Genomic DNA, 15080 nt, shown 5'->3' with positions numbered 1-15080 from the left:
ACATAGCAACTTGATTTGTTTATTCAAATCACTTTTTCAGACGTGATTCATGATCCTTGATTCGAATCACTTTTTACTTTTCGTTCTCTTTATTGGATAACATGATTAGTTTGAGATTTTGCAACAGTTGCTCGAGTTCTTATAGACTAAAATTTCTTCAATTTTCGGCAATTTTCTGTCAATTTTATAATTTTTAGAAAATTTCGCTCAATTTTATGTCATATTTCTATTATGTTTATGCCATTTTTACAAGTTTTAACTTTGTTTTATGAAATTTTTGCTAAATTTGTCAAAATTTCGATTCGACCAATTTTTCTTAATTTGGAATTTTTGAAATTTTATTTCATTCAAATTTTAGTCATTTTTCAAATTCTGCAGCAATTTTTCGCAAAGTTTTCTCAATTACGCTGATTTTTCATTTCAATTTAAGTATGGGAGATTTTCAATGTTTGACAATTTTTTTATTTAATGTTTTATGCGATTTTGAGAATATTTAATCAGTTTTTCAACAGTTTAGGTAATTTTTGATAAACAATAATAATTTTAATGAATTTTAAAAAATTTCATCAAGTTTTGGTCATTTTTAGACTGTGAGGGCGTATACAAGAATGGCCTTCTTGACCATCAATTTTCTGTCAATTTCAAAATTAATATAATAATTTTATATAATATTTAATAAACTTTTACGCAACTTTCTCAAAGCTTTTATGTGTACCTATTGATTCATTTTAGAATAACTTAGCCTGAAAAAAAAACTCAAGGGCAAACATTCAATAAACTATATCTATAAGATTTCAATTTCATTCACCAAAATCTCGTATGTTTTGAAACAGGTGCATAATATTATCTTCTTTAAAATTAAATTTTATGTTATAAGTGTTGTAAGAATTAATTACTCATGGGTACTTGACTGATTGATTACTATACTTTTTGAGATCATTCGAAGGACAAGCCATATTCCATATCTACATCTACCTATACCTACACTTTGACAAAACTAGTCGCGATAATAAAACCGAAATAATTACACGAATACTTACCTATGTTAATAGCACGTGCTAAATTACCGTCCTTAACATGTGAATATACCTAGGTATATTAAAAAACCACTTGCATAATCCCGAAGATATTATGCATAGTAAATTTGGTAACACTGCTCTGATTCCGTTCTCGTTCCGGTCCATCTTTCAACGACTGGTAATGGTGGGTAAAGGTATATAGGTAATAATAACCAGCCTGTGTGTGAGGTGATATGAAGTGTAAAATCGTATAGTGAAAGTTATTTTCCATAGGTTTAGGTGTATACTTATTACAGGTGAGTACGAGTAGGTATATTATGAAGAGGTTCAGGCACCTGTATCTTTATTGCTATGTTCGATCATTATAGATATCTATTATAGGTCTCTCATTTGCTTCGTCTTCGGAGATGAATGACTTTAAAACAATTCCTATAAACAAAGTATCCATAATCAATTATATCACACTCTGATTGTAGTCTTCAAACAGATTTGATTATTTTTAGAACTTTTGAATGTATTTTCATTAAATATTCTTTGATAAATTTTCCATATTAAATTTTCAAAAAGTTTTTGAAATTTAGATTTCTGACAGATTATTACTCTATAGACCATTTCTGCTGGGGTCATAATTAGATTTAACGTTAAATAAATCTTGAAATTCGTTCCAAAAATATTTGTGGCAAAAATTCGAATTTGAGTTTAGAAATTTTCCAGAAAAACAGGATATTTATCCACCTGTTGCGAAAATTTGATTCACCAGGCTGATATTTCTGATACGAAGTGAATGAATTGTTGATTATATTATATTAATGATCATTGTTGTTAGGTACGATTCAAATAACGAAAAAAAATTACCTATATGTGTACAAATGATTCATTAATATCATATTTCAACCAAAAAATAATGCACATTGCGATGACGAACACGAATGTCATCATCACGATTATATTATTTTGATTCCTTCTGAAAACTGTTTCATATTCTCGTTTGATCTTTTATGAAATCATTGCTCGGATGTACGCGTAGATGACGCTGATACGAATAATGAGAAAAAAAATAATCCAAATAACGAATTACTTATACAAAAAATATATATATGAAAAATAACAGAGGACATTCAAATCATACGAGTAGGTATATAACAAAGAAATATACGAGTATGCCGAACTGCAGAATGATGTTATCTAATTTACTCTATCTCGCATCTATGATGTATTGCACAATTTGTCCGTGAAAGATGATAACTGAAATTCCATATTCGAAATCGTATAACGAGGAAAAAAATAAGGCAATGTGTACAGAATAAAGATGTTATCGGAATTTGAGAGCGAATTAGCGCGTATAAATTATATGAAAAAAAGTAAGCAGATTCTGGTTGACAAAAAAAAAATTGTGCAGAAAAAAAAACTAAATTTTGAGTGCTTTATGATATTGTGTTACAAGATACCTACTTACGTTGGTAGGTAAGTAAAGTATTGTGTAAAACTGTACAAATATTTCAATTTTTTAATCCGGTACAATTTCTGAAAAAAAATTGTCTGTGTTTATTATGTCCAGAAATAGGTACCTATCTACTTGCTAAAAATCTCAATTCATTTTGAATTTTTGTAAATGGTATAGGTACTCATTACGATTGCCTTCAGTATATTATGAAACTGGCAAAACATTTTGAAGAATGCAAAGTATGGACGTCAGATATTGATCGCATGAATATTGAGGTAGAAAAAACGCCTGTGAAACTTGACTTATGCAATTAAATGCTGAATGAGTTGCCTATTCACAGCCAATAGGGGGCAAATGAGAAGAAAAATATTCAGAATATTATTATTATTTTAGTTTTACAAACCTATAAATTTATTATTAAGTATAATATTTGCCTGGTATAAAAAATGAGTATTTAATAAATAAAAATATTTACCTACTTGTTTTTAAAAAAAGTTGATCAAAAATAAAATTTCTGAGCTTAGCGATGATTTAAAAAAGACTGTAGTTCTTCAGTGCAGAACCGAGATGCATTTTGGCTTGTGATTCTCAACTTCGCAAATTGCATATGACGAAGCGCACCTAACGCAGGGATCCTTGCAGTTTTTGCGAATGCATAGCACATTCTTTGGTTCTTCTCGAAAGTTTAGCGTAAATGACGTACGACCATTGAACCTTTCATTTGGAATATTGCTCGAACATATTGTGCATGGGTTTTTACATTTATTCTCGAAGCATGCCAAATACTTCGAACAATCGCTGTCCTCCAAACAGTCTCCTGGAATTGCAAACACGATATTTTATCAATTTAAAAATTTTTTAAAAATGTCATTCTACGTTTTAAATTCATAACAAGGGATCCTCGTCCACTCGTTTCCTCCGATTTGGGTGAAATTTGGCTCGCTGAAAGTTCATGTTACACACGCTTCAGAACTAAATTTTTAGCTGCCAATGTTGATTCTTCGAATTTTGGCGAATTTTTGAAGATGACTAAAATTTTTTTTGTTGTTTTTTTGTTTTTTTTGGGGTGTTTATAATTACAAGATTATTACACCCGTAAGGGGGGGGGGTTAGATTTGGTTTGTGAGGTTGATGTTTTTTATTAGGGAGATGAATTTTTGAATTTCTGAGGGTTCGTCAGGGATAGTAGGTGGGTTTTCTTTTATCTGTAGTGTAAGTCTGTTTTGTTTTAGTTGGGGACAGTTGAAAAGTATGTGTTGGATGGATATGGGTTCGTTTCTGCAAAATTGGCATGAGGGTTTTGGTTCTTTTTGGTATAAGTGGTTATGAGTAATTTTTGTGTGGCCTATTCTTAGTCTAGTAATCAGGATTTCTTCTTTTCTGTTCAGGTGGCCTAGATTTTTCCAGGGGAGGGTAGTTTTTTTATGTTGGAAGAGTTTGTTTGAAGTTTGTTGTGACCAAAAGTTCTGCCAGTTAGTAAATGTGTTGTGAGTGATTAGAGATTTAATGTCATCAGGAGTGAGAGAGGTAAGAGGGGAGGGGGCATCGGCTGTTTTTGCTAATCTATCAACAGTTTCGTTTCCAGTGATACCTATGTGGCTGGGAACATACATGAAGCTAATTGAGTAATCATAATATTGGAGGTTAAAAAGGGACTTATGTATGTCTTTGACTATGGGATGGTCAGAAAAAATGTTTTGAATGGATAGCAGTGAACTTAGTGAGTCGCTTTGGATTAAGAATTTTTTATTTTCTGATTGAATGGAAATTATATCTATTAGGCAATGTTTTATGGCAGTGAGTTCAGCAGTAAAAATTGAGGCACAGTTGTGAATTTTGAAACTGAGAACTTTGTCATTAATTGAGTAAGCATAACCAGTATGAATGTTCGAAATTTTTGAACCATCTGTGAAGCATAAGTTATATTCAGTATAGTTTGATAACAGTTCTAAGTAATGACTCTTGATTAATAATGGGGAGTGATCATGTTTTGGGTAGTTTCTTAAATAAAATGCCATCTGTATAGGTTTGAGAGACCAAGGGGGATAAGATATTGGTTTATGTATTAGGTTTTTTAGGTCAATTTGTAGGTTGTTCATATTTTTGATAAATTCTGGGATTGGACCTGAAGTATGAAGGAAATGCTGAGAGCTGTAGACATTGAGTGACCTTTGAAGAGGGTGAGATGGATTATTTGCAACAGTTGTCAAGAATTTGTTTGTCATGAGAATTTTCCTAAAATCAGGAGGAAGCTCTGCAGCTTCACAATAAATGCTATCAATTGGAGACGAATAGAAAGCACCTATGCAGATGCGCAAGGAGGAATTTTGAACAGTTTTGAGAATGTCAGTAGTTTTAATTGACAGGTTTGTAAAGCATGGACTTCCATATTCAATTTTACTACATACATATCAGAGCTTTGTACAAGTAAAGCAATAGTTGGCGTGATGGGTTATACTTTGGATTTTTAACAATTTTTAGAAAATTCAGACGTTTGTTAAGTTGAGCTTTTATGTTGAGAAAATGAGGCGTCCAAGTAAGTTTTTTATCAAAAGTAAGTCCAAGGAATTTGGTAGTTGGTTTAAAAACTAAAGGATGTCCTTTGAATTCGAGGATAGGTTCTAGGTAGGTTTTATTTCTCTTGGTAAAAAGTATACAGTGAGTTTTAGATTCAGAAAATGTTAGTCCATTTGTTTCAGCCCATTTTTCGATACAATTTAGAGTTTTTTGGATCATTTCTGAGGCTAGTTTGATGTTATTTGAACGTATTGAAATGTTTATATCATCTGCAAAAATTCTTAAGGAAAGAGGTTGAGGAATAATACTACAGATATCATCAATTAGGAGTATAAATAGTATGGTGCTAAGCACAGAGCCTTGAGGGACTCCATTTTCAATATCAAAAAGTTTAGAGTATGTATTTTCAATTCTGACTCTAAAGGTACGATTTGATAAAAAGTTTTGAATAAAGTAAGCTAAATGCCCTCGAATCCCTATAGAATGTATTTTTTGAAGTATTTTGTATCTCCATGCTTTGTCAAAAGCCTTTTCAAGATCAAAGAAGACTGAGAGTACAAATTCTTTATTTTGAAAGGCAGTATTGATTTCCTGTGTAAGACTAAAAAGATGGTCCAGAGTAGATCTTTTTTTCCGAAAGCCACTTTGAAAAGAACTGAGGGAATTTGTAGAGTCAATATAGTCCATATTATAGGTAATGACAAAGTTTTTGTAAAAACGGTAAACTAAGAGATAAAGATCTGAAATTTGGTTTGGATGCTAAAATCGATCTCCCAAATCGATTGCGATCATTTTCGAGATGGTCTGGAGCCTCCAGCAGAAGTTAGTTTTTCTCCAGTACACTAATTATTTGTAACTTCAGCAGCTCAAATTTTAATCCTGACATAAGTTCGATATTCTCAATCGATTAGGACAGTTAAATTGCAAATTCAAAGTGACGAGTTCACGCCTGTATTTTTTTGATTTTTACAAGTTGAAATACCTAGGTATTTATTCCATATTTTAAAATAATTCCAGTACCGCGTATTTCTGAAGAAAACTGTTCAAAAGGTCTCCTTTTCCCAATAATCAGCGCCTTAAATCGATTTCAACAATTTTCGAGACGATCTAGAGCCTCCAGCAAAACTGAAATAGTTCCAGAACGCGCTATAATTAACTTCGGCAGCTGAAAATTAGGGTCTGAGGTGTTCTTAACATGAACTTTCAGTTGTCTTGTCCTTTATGAAATAGAAAACGTTTGAATGTGAAATCGAATTTTGCAGTCTTTTAATTTTTGAGTACAAACAAGGTACCCAGTACCTACCGCAGATTTGACATATTAATGTTGTGGTACAAATAAATAATATGTAAGCAGACATTCTCACTTTCAATGCAGCCAACTTCATCTTCGTTCTGATAGCAGTCTCCTTTTCCATCGCATCTTTGATGTCCACGTATACGAGTACCATTCTTGCATGTGAACCCTTACCAAAAAATAAATAAAAATAACAACAAAAAACGAAGTGATCAACTGATTCAATTATTTTTGAGCAAATAAATATTAAAGGGGATCGTCCAAACAAAGTCAAAGGATTTTGTTCAAATTCAGCGGAGACCTTCATTTTGAGTCGAAAGCTATTCAGAAAAAATATTAGCTCCAGAGGTGCTCCAGGAGAGGAGATGTGAGCCCTGAAAAAGAGGGCATTTTCGAAAAAAATATGTTTTTTTCGCTCCAGGTCATTTTTGCGAACTACAAAAAATCAAAATATTTTCTCAGTTCCACGAATGATATTTTTTAATATTTTGGCATAATTAATGTGAAATATTTGCGAAGAAAAAATTTTCAAAACAAAAATTTATCCGAAAATAAGCGATCTGCAAATTTTTAATCGCTCAATAAAACCCAAGAAGTGGTCTTGAATTTCAACAACGAAAGCATAGATCGACGCAGAATCTCAAATACTTTTATTTGAGACTATGCCATTTTCCCCAAAACAGGTTGGGTAGGGACAGAAACAAAAAAAACACGTTTTTTTCAGAAATCCCCCCTCTCCCTTTGAAAGACCATTTCACTCCTCCAGGAGCACCTCCCGAGCTCAAATTTTTTTTCTGAGTAATTTTGAAATGAAGGTCTCTGCTAAATTTGGTCGAAATCCGTCGACTTTTTTCTTGCGATCCTTCTTAATAAACATACAGTAGACATACAGAATATTGATTTTCAATTTCAAAGTCCTTCACCCCCTCCAAAAAAACAGATTTTTATCTTAACAGACAAAATTGCGGGTGCCAGTTATCCTAATTATCTACCTATATCATTCTTACCAGTTTCTACGAAAATAACCAAAGCTCGCTCGTGAGTAGTCATTGAAGTAACTTCATAAAATGTCATGCTATAGACCTGCAAGTACATAATTAAAAATTATTCTAATTGTAAATAAAAATTTCGAATCTCATTTAACCATCGGTTTATAAAAATTACAAGTTAAATCAGTAAACTTACCAAGAGCATAGCTGTGAGAACCGTTTTATCATTTCTTAATGGACACCTTTTGCAACAATTTTTTACTTCGACCATTTTAATTCAATCAGCGATGAAATATTTTATCAATTTATAGAAATCCTGCTGACAGTATCGTTGCCAGTTAGCAGTGTGCACGTGTCACCATTAAATACATGATAATCCGAGTAGGTATCTATCTACATATTTTTAACAACGCATATCATTTTTTAATCATTTCCTCATATCAATATTTGTTAACTAGTATATGCTTTATCGAACAATATTTTTTTTATTTGCGAGAGGAATCCACAAATCATCAAGTTTTATGACAAAATTATGCTGTTTGATTTTGGATGGATTTCAAATTATATCTACCTATTGGACAATTTTAACTCAAAATCAACAAGTTAAAAAACTGTTTAAGATGATTTTTGACTACTTTCATGCGAAAAAAGGAGTCTTCAAGTTCACAATTTTAAAAAAATTATCAATTTTTTTGGACTCAATTATTTAGGCTTAAAATTATTCAAAACTGCTCAAAAAAAATTGAACGAAATATTTTATTTCTCACCCACATTTGAAATCATTTTGATACATTTGTCGAATGACATACTTAAGTATAGTTTTCAAAAACCCCAAAAAATCACGATCCAATTTCAGGTTTAGAATTATTAAAAAATGCTTTAAAAACTTGTTCGTTGAAATCTTTGAATTTTTCGTGAAATTTTGATATTTTTTGATACGTTTTTACAACAGTTCATTTTTACTCTAAATTGTTGATGAGTTGAGAAGGGAGGGGTGTCAATTGTGTTTCGCAAACCGTAGTTCGATGGGTGTGGAACGAACTCCTTCATGCTAGAATACCGTACCTACATGAATTTATTTTTGAAAATTCATCAGCATAGTCATAAATACTTAGGATGAAAAAAGTATAAAAGAAGTAAATCATTTCAGACGTATAAAAGTCCAAAATTTACAATGGTGAGTTATTACCAAAAACCTCATCGTTTTCTCAAAAAATGCCAAAACTATCCAAATTCTCCCCGGTCTTCCATATTTACTTGAAAATATTAAGGAAGCATTAAAATTGATGAAGTTTTAATAGATTTGACAAAAGCTTCGCAAAAAAGTGTTCAATATCCTAAAACGATATGCAAACAAAAAAAATATAGGTAAGTATTAAAATCAACAGAAATTACCACAAACAGAGAAAATTTTATTGAAACGACTTAAAAACACGAAAAAAAAACCATAACCAATAAAATCACTGTAAGTAGTGTAAGTTATCGAAAAGTGCTAAAATTTCAGTGAAATTTGGCAAAATTCAGCAAAAGTTGAGTTCATTTTTGCTAAATGCTCCTTACATTTAAATCAAAGCATCAAAAACACTCCAAGTAACTGAAAAATGAAGTGAAATATAAAAATTATCAAAAAGTAATGAAAGTTTAGTGACACTTGGAAAAAATTGTTTCAAAAAAGTGTTTTAAAAAACGAGCTAAAATAATGTAAAAGCACTAAAAAAAATGTTAATCACCGTAAAAAATTAGAACGAAATTTAGGTACCAAAACTCCGTGAAAGTGTTAGAATTTCTAGCTTTGGTGTTTTTCAATCAACTTAAAAAAGTGGAATGTATTTTTTTCAAATTCTAAAAAAAACTCCATTTTTGATAAATTATTAAAACCTTTTAAAAAAGTCGATGTACACCAATTTTGAGAAAAAAATTTACAATTTAAATTAAAATGCCAAATAATCGTAGAAAAATCAATTTTGTAAAACTATTTTTAAAAAATAAAACAACAATAAGGATCAAATAATAAATTAATAAACCCAATTTTTGAAACATTTGAAATATTTTATTGAAGCTTCTGAAAGTTCAATATTTAAATTTTTCACAATTCACTTTAATTTTACAATTTATCATTTTCCCATAATTTTAAAAAATATAAACAATCAAAATTTGGAATCACTCTACAATTTTTTCTTCAAATTTAACAACAAAAAAAAACATTAAAAAAAATCATTATAGGTACAGCTAGTTTTAAAATGTAAGATAAACAAGTTGCCTATTTTTAAAATTGAAGGGGCAAAATACGTTATCAAAATCCAAGAGCTTCAATCCAATTTTGACCATGGGGGTCGGTGGTACCTTGAAAAATGAACAAAATCACCTATTATGACTTTTTGCCCAACTTACGAATTGAAGGGACTACAAATGGTTTTAATTTCAAAAAATCGCGATGAAAAAAATAAATGCGGAAATGAATACTACCTACGTCAAAAAAAAAATAAAACAAATTTTGTTATTTTGTTTTTTTTTTACTCTAAAATTCAAACAGTTTTTGAAGTTCAAAAAATTTTGATTTGCTAAAAATTTCATTAAATCTACTACATATTTCTGAGCACCAAATGTATGTACTTTTTAAATTTTAGAGTAAGAAAAAAAATTATCGTAACATTTGTTCGTTTTTTGACATAGAACTCATGCATTTCCGCATTTATTTTTTCATCACGACTTTTTGAAATTGAAAATCATTTGTAGACCCTTAAATTTACGAGTTGGCCAAAAAGTTATAAAAGGTAATTTTGTTCATTCCTCAAAGTACCTACTATCGACCCCCCATGATCAAAAGTAGATTTTAGCTCTTAGATTTTGAAAACGTATTTGTCCCCTTCAATTTTGAAGATAAGGACTCACTTTCACATAATCTTTTTTCTTAGTTGTATCCGGTTGTATCCAAATCTGAAGTTTGTACCAGCACTCCTCGGACACCCTGTATAAAGCTCTGGAAATGTGATTTTAGCTGCCAGTTTCGAGTTTACCTTCCACTGTACAAGGTACATTAAAATTTTGATTCTTAAAATTTTCAAAAATCGCTACCCCGACGCTCAAGTTTTTCCCACGGAGTCATCGTGGGAAAATTTCGACTCACGCGCCAACACAAGAAACTTCTTTTATTTTCCCATTCAGCTAAAATTTTCAAATTACGTCTTCAAAGATTGTTCACATTTTCATCAAAAATAAAGAATTTGAATAATTTTCGAAAAATATAACACGAAAAAAATCAGTAGAAGGGGAAAATAAAACATGCCCTCGGATCAAGCGCGTGGGTCAAAATTTTCCCACGACAACGCCGTGGGAAAAATCTGAGCGTCGGGGTGACGTTTTTTGAAAATTTCATGATTCAAAATTTCATTGTGCAATGGAAGCTAAACTCAAAACTGGCAGCTAAAATTTTAATGGTGTGATACATACATACTTTAGGGCCAATCCACTTAAGTTGAACAAAAAGAATGATCAATTTTGACAACGTCTATGAAACATTGTGAACTGCAAACACATTGTACTGTTTAATGAAAACTTCCATAAAACATGAAGCTCGTTGAAATAGAGAGCGTTTATGGGCTACGGTCATAAGTTGATAGTTCTCTCTTTCGCCAGAAGATGTCGGTTTGATGCGAAATACCACGCAATTTCGTATTTTTTCAACGCACGTATGTTTAAAAAGAGAAGCAATTCGATTCAATATCATGTTCTAACGTCTGTCTGGGCCAATAATTTAAAGAAAAAATTAACGATTGTAACTCGGTAATCCGTGTAGTTATTGAATATTATTAATATTGAGTAACGAAATATTTGAATATACTTTTCACTCACAATTTACGTTTTAATAAATTCTTAACCAATTTCAATATTGGCAAAAATTCTTTTTCGTCTTCAAACTCATTCATGAGACAAAATTCACACTGAATCGGGACAAATTAGCAGCCAATCCTCTTGCCTCTCGTTTCACCCAATTCTACCCCAAAAACACCCCCTTTCCTCTCCTCTAGACCCCTCTTAGCTCCAAAAAATCCACCTTTCGGATGAAAATTTTCAAAAAAATTTTGCAAATTCAAGTCGTAGGTAAGTTACACAACACCATAACAGTAAAGTGAATGAAAAAAATAAAAAAAATACACAGCACAACACACAACTCGCACACAACAAACGGAAGGGAGCCATCCTTTATAATTGTAGGAGTTTGGTAACAGAATGAAAGGGTGAAAGACCCAGACAGACATAATAATGATCGAGGGGCCGAGGGGGCTTTTGTGACCGCGATGGGCTTGCAAAGCGCGGCGCGACGAAAGGAGCAGTATCTTCGAGGAGGACCGTCAGACAGCGAGACGGGCCACGCCGCGGCTCGAGTCACCCCTCTCGCTTCACCGACTGATTGGATGTGCGATTTCTAACCGGGCGACATTCGTTTCTCGATTCTCTGCTAAGTTCCTTCAACTTCGCAACCGTTTCGCGAATATTTTCGCCTTTTATTTATGTTATTTCCGCGAAATATCCGTTAGAATTTTCGTCTTTCATAGTTGTTCGCATATCTAGTTTTTCACCATTCTAAACTGGCCATCTCGTCCCAGCCATGGGGCCTTTTACCCTAAATTATCGCCTAGTTTCAAACACTCGATGATTAAAAATTTGCGAATTTTTTTTCCACCGTACAAACATGTGAATATAATTTAACATTGTGCTGTTCGTTTCGGTTTAAAGTACTCGATTTGTCAACAAAAAAAATTGACAATTTTTTTCAACTCTTTTGCCAATGTGAACGTTGCCAATCCAGCTCATGGAATCGTCTCAACCCTGCAATCATAAGGGTGAATTTCTACCCTCGAATCAGGCCTCGTTCGAAGAAAACCGCCAAAAAATGGTAAGTTAAGGTGTATTTTTATTTTTCACAGCCGATCCTAACCTAACAATTTGCCCTATTTGTACGTTTACTCGATTTTCACCCAGTTTCGTCGAAAATTCCGGCCAAAATCTTTCACCTGTTGACATTTGTGGTGTGTTTCGTCGCTCGAGTCTACTCAGGGGGCAATTTTCCTTCGGCCGGGGTGAATTTTAAACGCATGGTGCGCAGTCTCGATTAAATTTTCGACGTCATGCATCCTCCCTCGCTTATCTTTCGCTATAGTGTGTTAAAAACGCGTCTGCCAAGGGTTTTTTCTACCCTAATCCGAATACTCTGGAGTCTGGTGGTGAGTTTGTAAAATCTGCTCGTCTGGTTTTTTCCCTCATGTTTTGCATTTCATTTCATTTAGATAACTTTTAGGTTTATTTCGCATTGTTTTGTGCTAAATATTTCGATCAAACTGTATAGAATTTTCCTAATGAATTTTTTTTCCAATGGAAAATTGAATCCAGAGAATTTCTTCCTCGAATCACCTAGCACGTGTGAAATTCGAATAATGGGGAAAATATGTACATGTGCTGTGATTTCCTTCCCCCTTTTGCCTTTTTCCTTTTTTTTTCCACAGGATGCTAACATTCCAATTAAGTATAGCTATTTAACATCATCATCGATTGGTATGTTCGCCTTTTGATGATAATTATGAATAAACGAATCGATGATCGAATAAATAAACGTAAGCACCTAATCTGAATTTTCTAATCGTCTATTGGTGAAATTTATAAATAACTTTATCGATAAAAGAAAAAAATTAAGTAATAATGCAAACTCTGAATTCGAATCGAAGTATAAAAAACCATCAAGACCTCCGAGCCCGGAGTAAAGATTAAAAAATTCATTGCTTTTAATAAACCATTCGATTCGTGAGACAATCGATATCATCGCGACATGAAACGTGAATTAGAAATTAAAAAAAAGAAATACTTGCTAAGCTTTTTATAAAATACCTAATCAGAGTGTCGTAAGGGGGGAAAAAATCAATAAAATAATTACTTCGATGAGTTTAAAATTTCTGTTTGCTTGAATGGGCAATTTTTTCAGGTATTGATTTTTATATCGAGTTTAAAATTTAATGAATCGATTCTTGAAAGAAAAATTTGTCCATAGGAATTATGGTTTTACCTTCCTAGTACTTTTCTGTTCACTCAAATAATGTTTGATCCATTTTGTTACCTATTTTTTGAATTATTTTCTTGGGATAGTTTTAGGGTTTTGAATTTTAAAAAATATTGAATTATTGTGTGATTTTTTTGAGGGGAAGGGGGGATTTGTGGTTACAAGAAAACCTACCAATCGTGTTTTATTTTCTATAATAGGATTTGAAATCGCATTATTTTCAACTTATTCTGTTTTTCTTTCTTTCTTTCTTTTTTTTTTTTTTTTTTATTTATTTATTCTTATTTAAAAAAATCAAATGCTTCTCACTTGACTGAAAATTCATCGTTTTGAAGAATAAATACATAAATAAAAAAGTTTGCACAAAATAATAAGTTATACCTTCATATGTACCGTGAGTAAAAATTTTGAATAATTTTTTGATTTTTGATTAATTTTTACCCCTAAAATCACACGAATCCTTTTGAGATTAATTTTGAAATAAATTTTGATGATTTTACAATTAATTGCAACATCTAAATATTTTTTAAAAAATTTTGAAACGACTTAGAATGGACATTTAAAAATTGTATCCGCCATAAAAGTTGGAAAAAATTGCCATTTGCGTAGCTTTTCAACTTTTGGGACCCTTTTTTCGGCCATTTTGAGCGTTAGGTTCTGTATTTGATTCATTCCATTCGATTGATCAGTTACAGGAGTTTCATTTTCAACAAATTATACCCAAGGCCTGTTATTTTTTCGCTCAGCAGGGTAAAATGAGTAGCTGGAGAATCAACATCGCAGTAGCTATGAATTCTCTTCTTATTTACTCCATTTTACTTTTAATCGATCATTTCAAAAGTTATATAGGTTTTAGGTTTTGTAATTTATTTGAAATTTTATAATAATTTATGTGTGGAAAATAAACCTACCTAGCTAGCCTATGATTAAACCATCTACCCTACTTTCGATCTATTTTTGAATGAATTTTGGCAAATTTTACTTTCCGGGTTGTTACTTTTTGCACGACATTAATTACATCTCGCGATGCGAATTTTAACATATTAGTTTTCTCGTTGCATTTATCCTGTTTTTGGACACCCTCTTTCTTCTCCAATGTCGAATAATTACAGAAATTTTTCATTTAGAAATTTTTTTCCGTGTTGATAATTTGCCAAATTAGCAAAATGCATTCGTTATATTTGTTGTGTATTTTTATTTATGTTAATTTTAGATGCATTCGGATATAATTATAGATTTTTTTCAAGAGGAATTGGCTTTAAATAAATGATAGATAGGTTCTTGAGAATTTAAAAAAAAAAAAAAAAGTTGCTTTTAATATTTAATTTGAGTTAGAGATTGAAAGAAATTCACATTTTTAGGGTACCTATTGAAATATTGAAGCGTAGGTTCGCATTTTGGCTTTATATTTGATGCAAAATTTTACTCAAAATTCGAATTAATTTCTGGATTATTTAATTTTAATGCATCTGATACTCCTTTCTTTAATTTTTCTAAATGAAATTCTTGCAATGAAAAAGAACAAAATACCTACATAAAACAATCAAGCATGTTTAAAAACACTCATCGGGTACAATTCTTAGCCTAAATTGTTTCAGAATATTTGGCACTAATTTGATCAAATCTTGACGGATTACTTGTTTCTTCTTATAGGTTTTTTCAGTTTGATTGATTTCCAATTTAAGAAATACTGAAAGGAAAATTTTATTTTATGTTAGGTTAATGAATACTCACCTGAGTAAATTTAATGAATCTAATTTAAATT

At 31.5% G+C, this 15080-nt stretch overlaps 1 protein-coding gene and 1 long non-coding RNA gene across 2 annotated transcripts in view; one reads left to right on the top strand and one right to left on the bottom strand.

Annotated features, from left to right (window-relative positions):
- Positions 1–2832: 2832 nt before the first annotated feature.
- Positions 2833–7650, bottom strand: LOC135848039 (low-density lipoprotein receptor-related protein 2-like). The gene is made up of 4 exons (XM_065367814.1): positions 7460–7650; positions 7282–7357; positions 6345–6443; positions 2833–3280 (listed from the first exon to the last, which is right to left on the bottom strand). The coding sequence occupies exons 1-4, from the start codon at positions 7532–7534 to the stop codon at positions 3015–3017; spliced, it is 516 nt and encodes a 171-aa protein (XP_065223886.1). The 5' UTR covers positions 7535–7650; the 3' UTR covers positions 2833–3014.
- Positions 7651–11680: 4030 nt separating this feature from the next.
- The window catches only part of LOC135849022 (uncharacterized), an 82383-nt gene continuing 78983 nt past the window's right edge, over positions 11681–15080 (top strand). Inside the window, exon 1 of the long non-coding RNA XR_010559479.1 lies at positions 11681–12160. This is a non-coding gene — a long non-coding RNA (uncharacterized LOC135849022). The remainder of the gene's footprint in view (positions 12161–15080) is intronic.

This window comes from Planococcus citri, chromosome 5, assembly GCF_950023065.1.
Source record: "Planococcus citri chromosome 5, ihPlaCitr1.1, whole genome shotgun sequence".
Lineage (NCBI taxonomy): Eukaryota > Metazoa > Arthropoda > Insecta > Hemiptera > Pseudococcidae > Planococcus > Planococcus citri.
The sequence above is the reverse complement of the archived record's forward strand: the minus strand, read 5'-3'. Positions and strand labels throughout refer to the sequence as shown.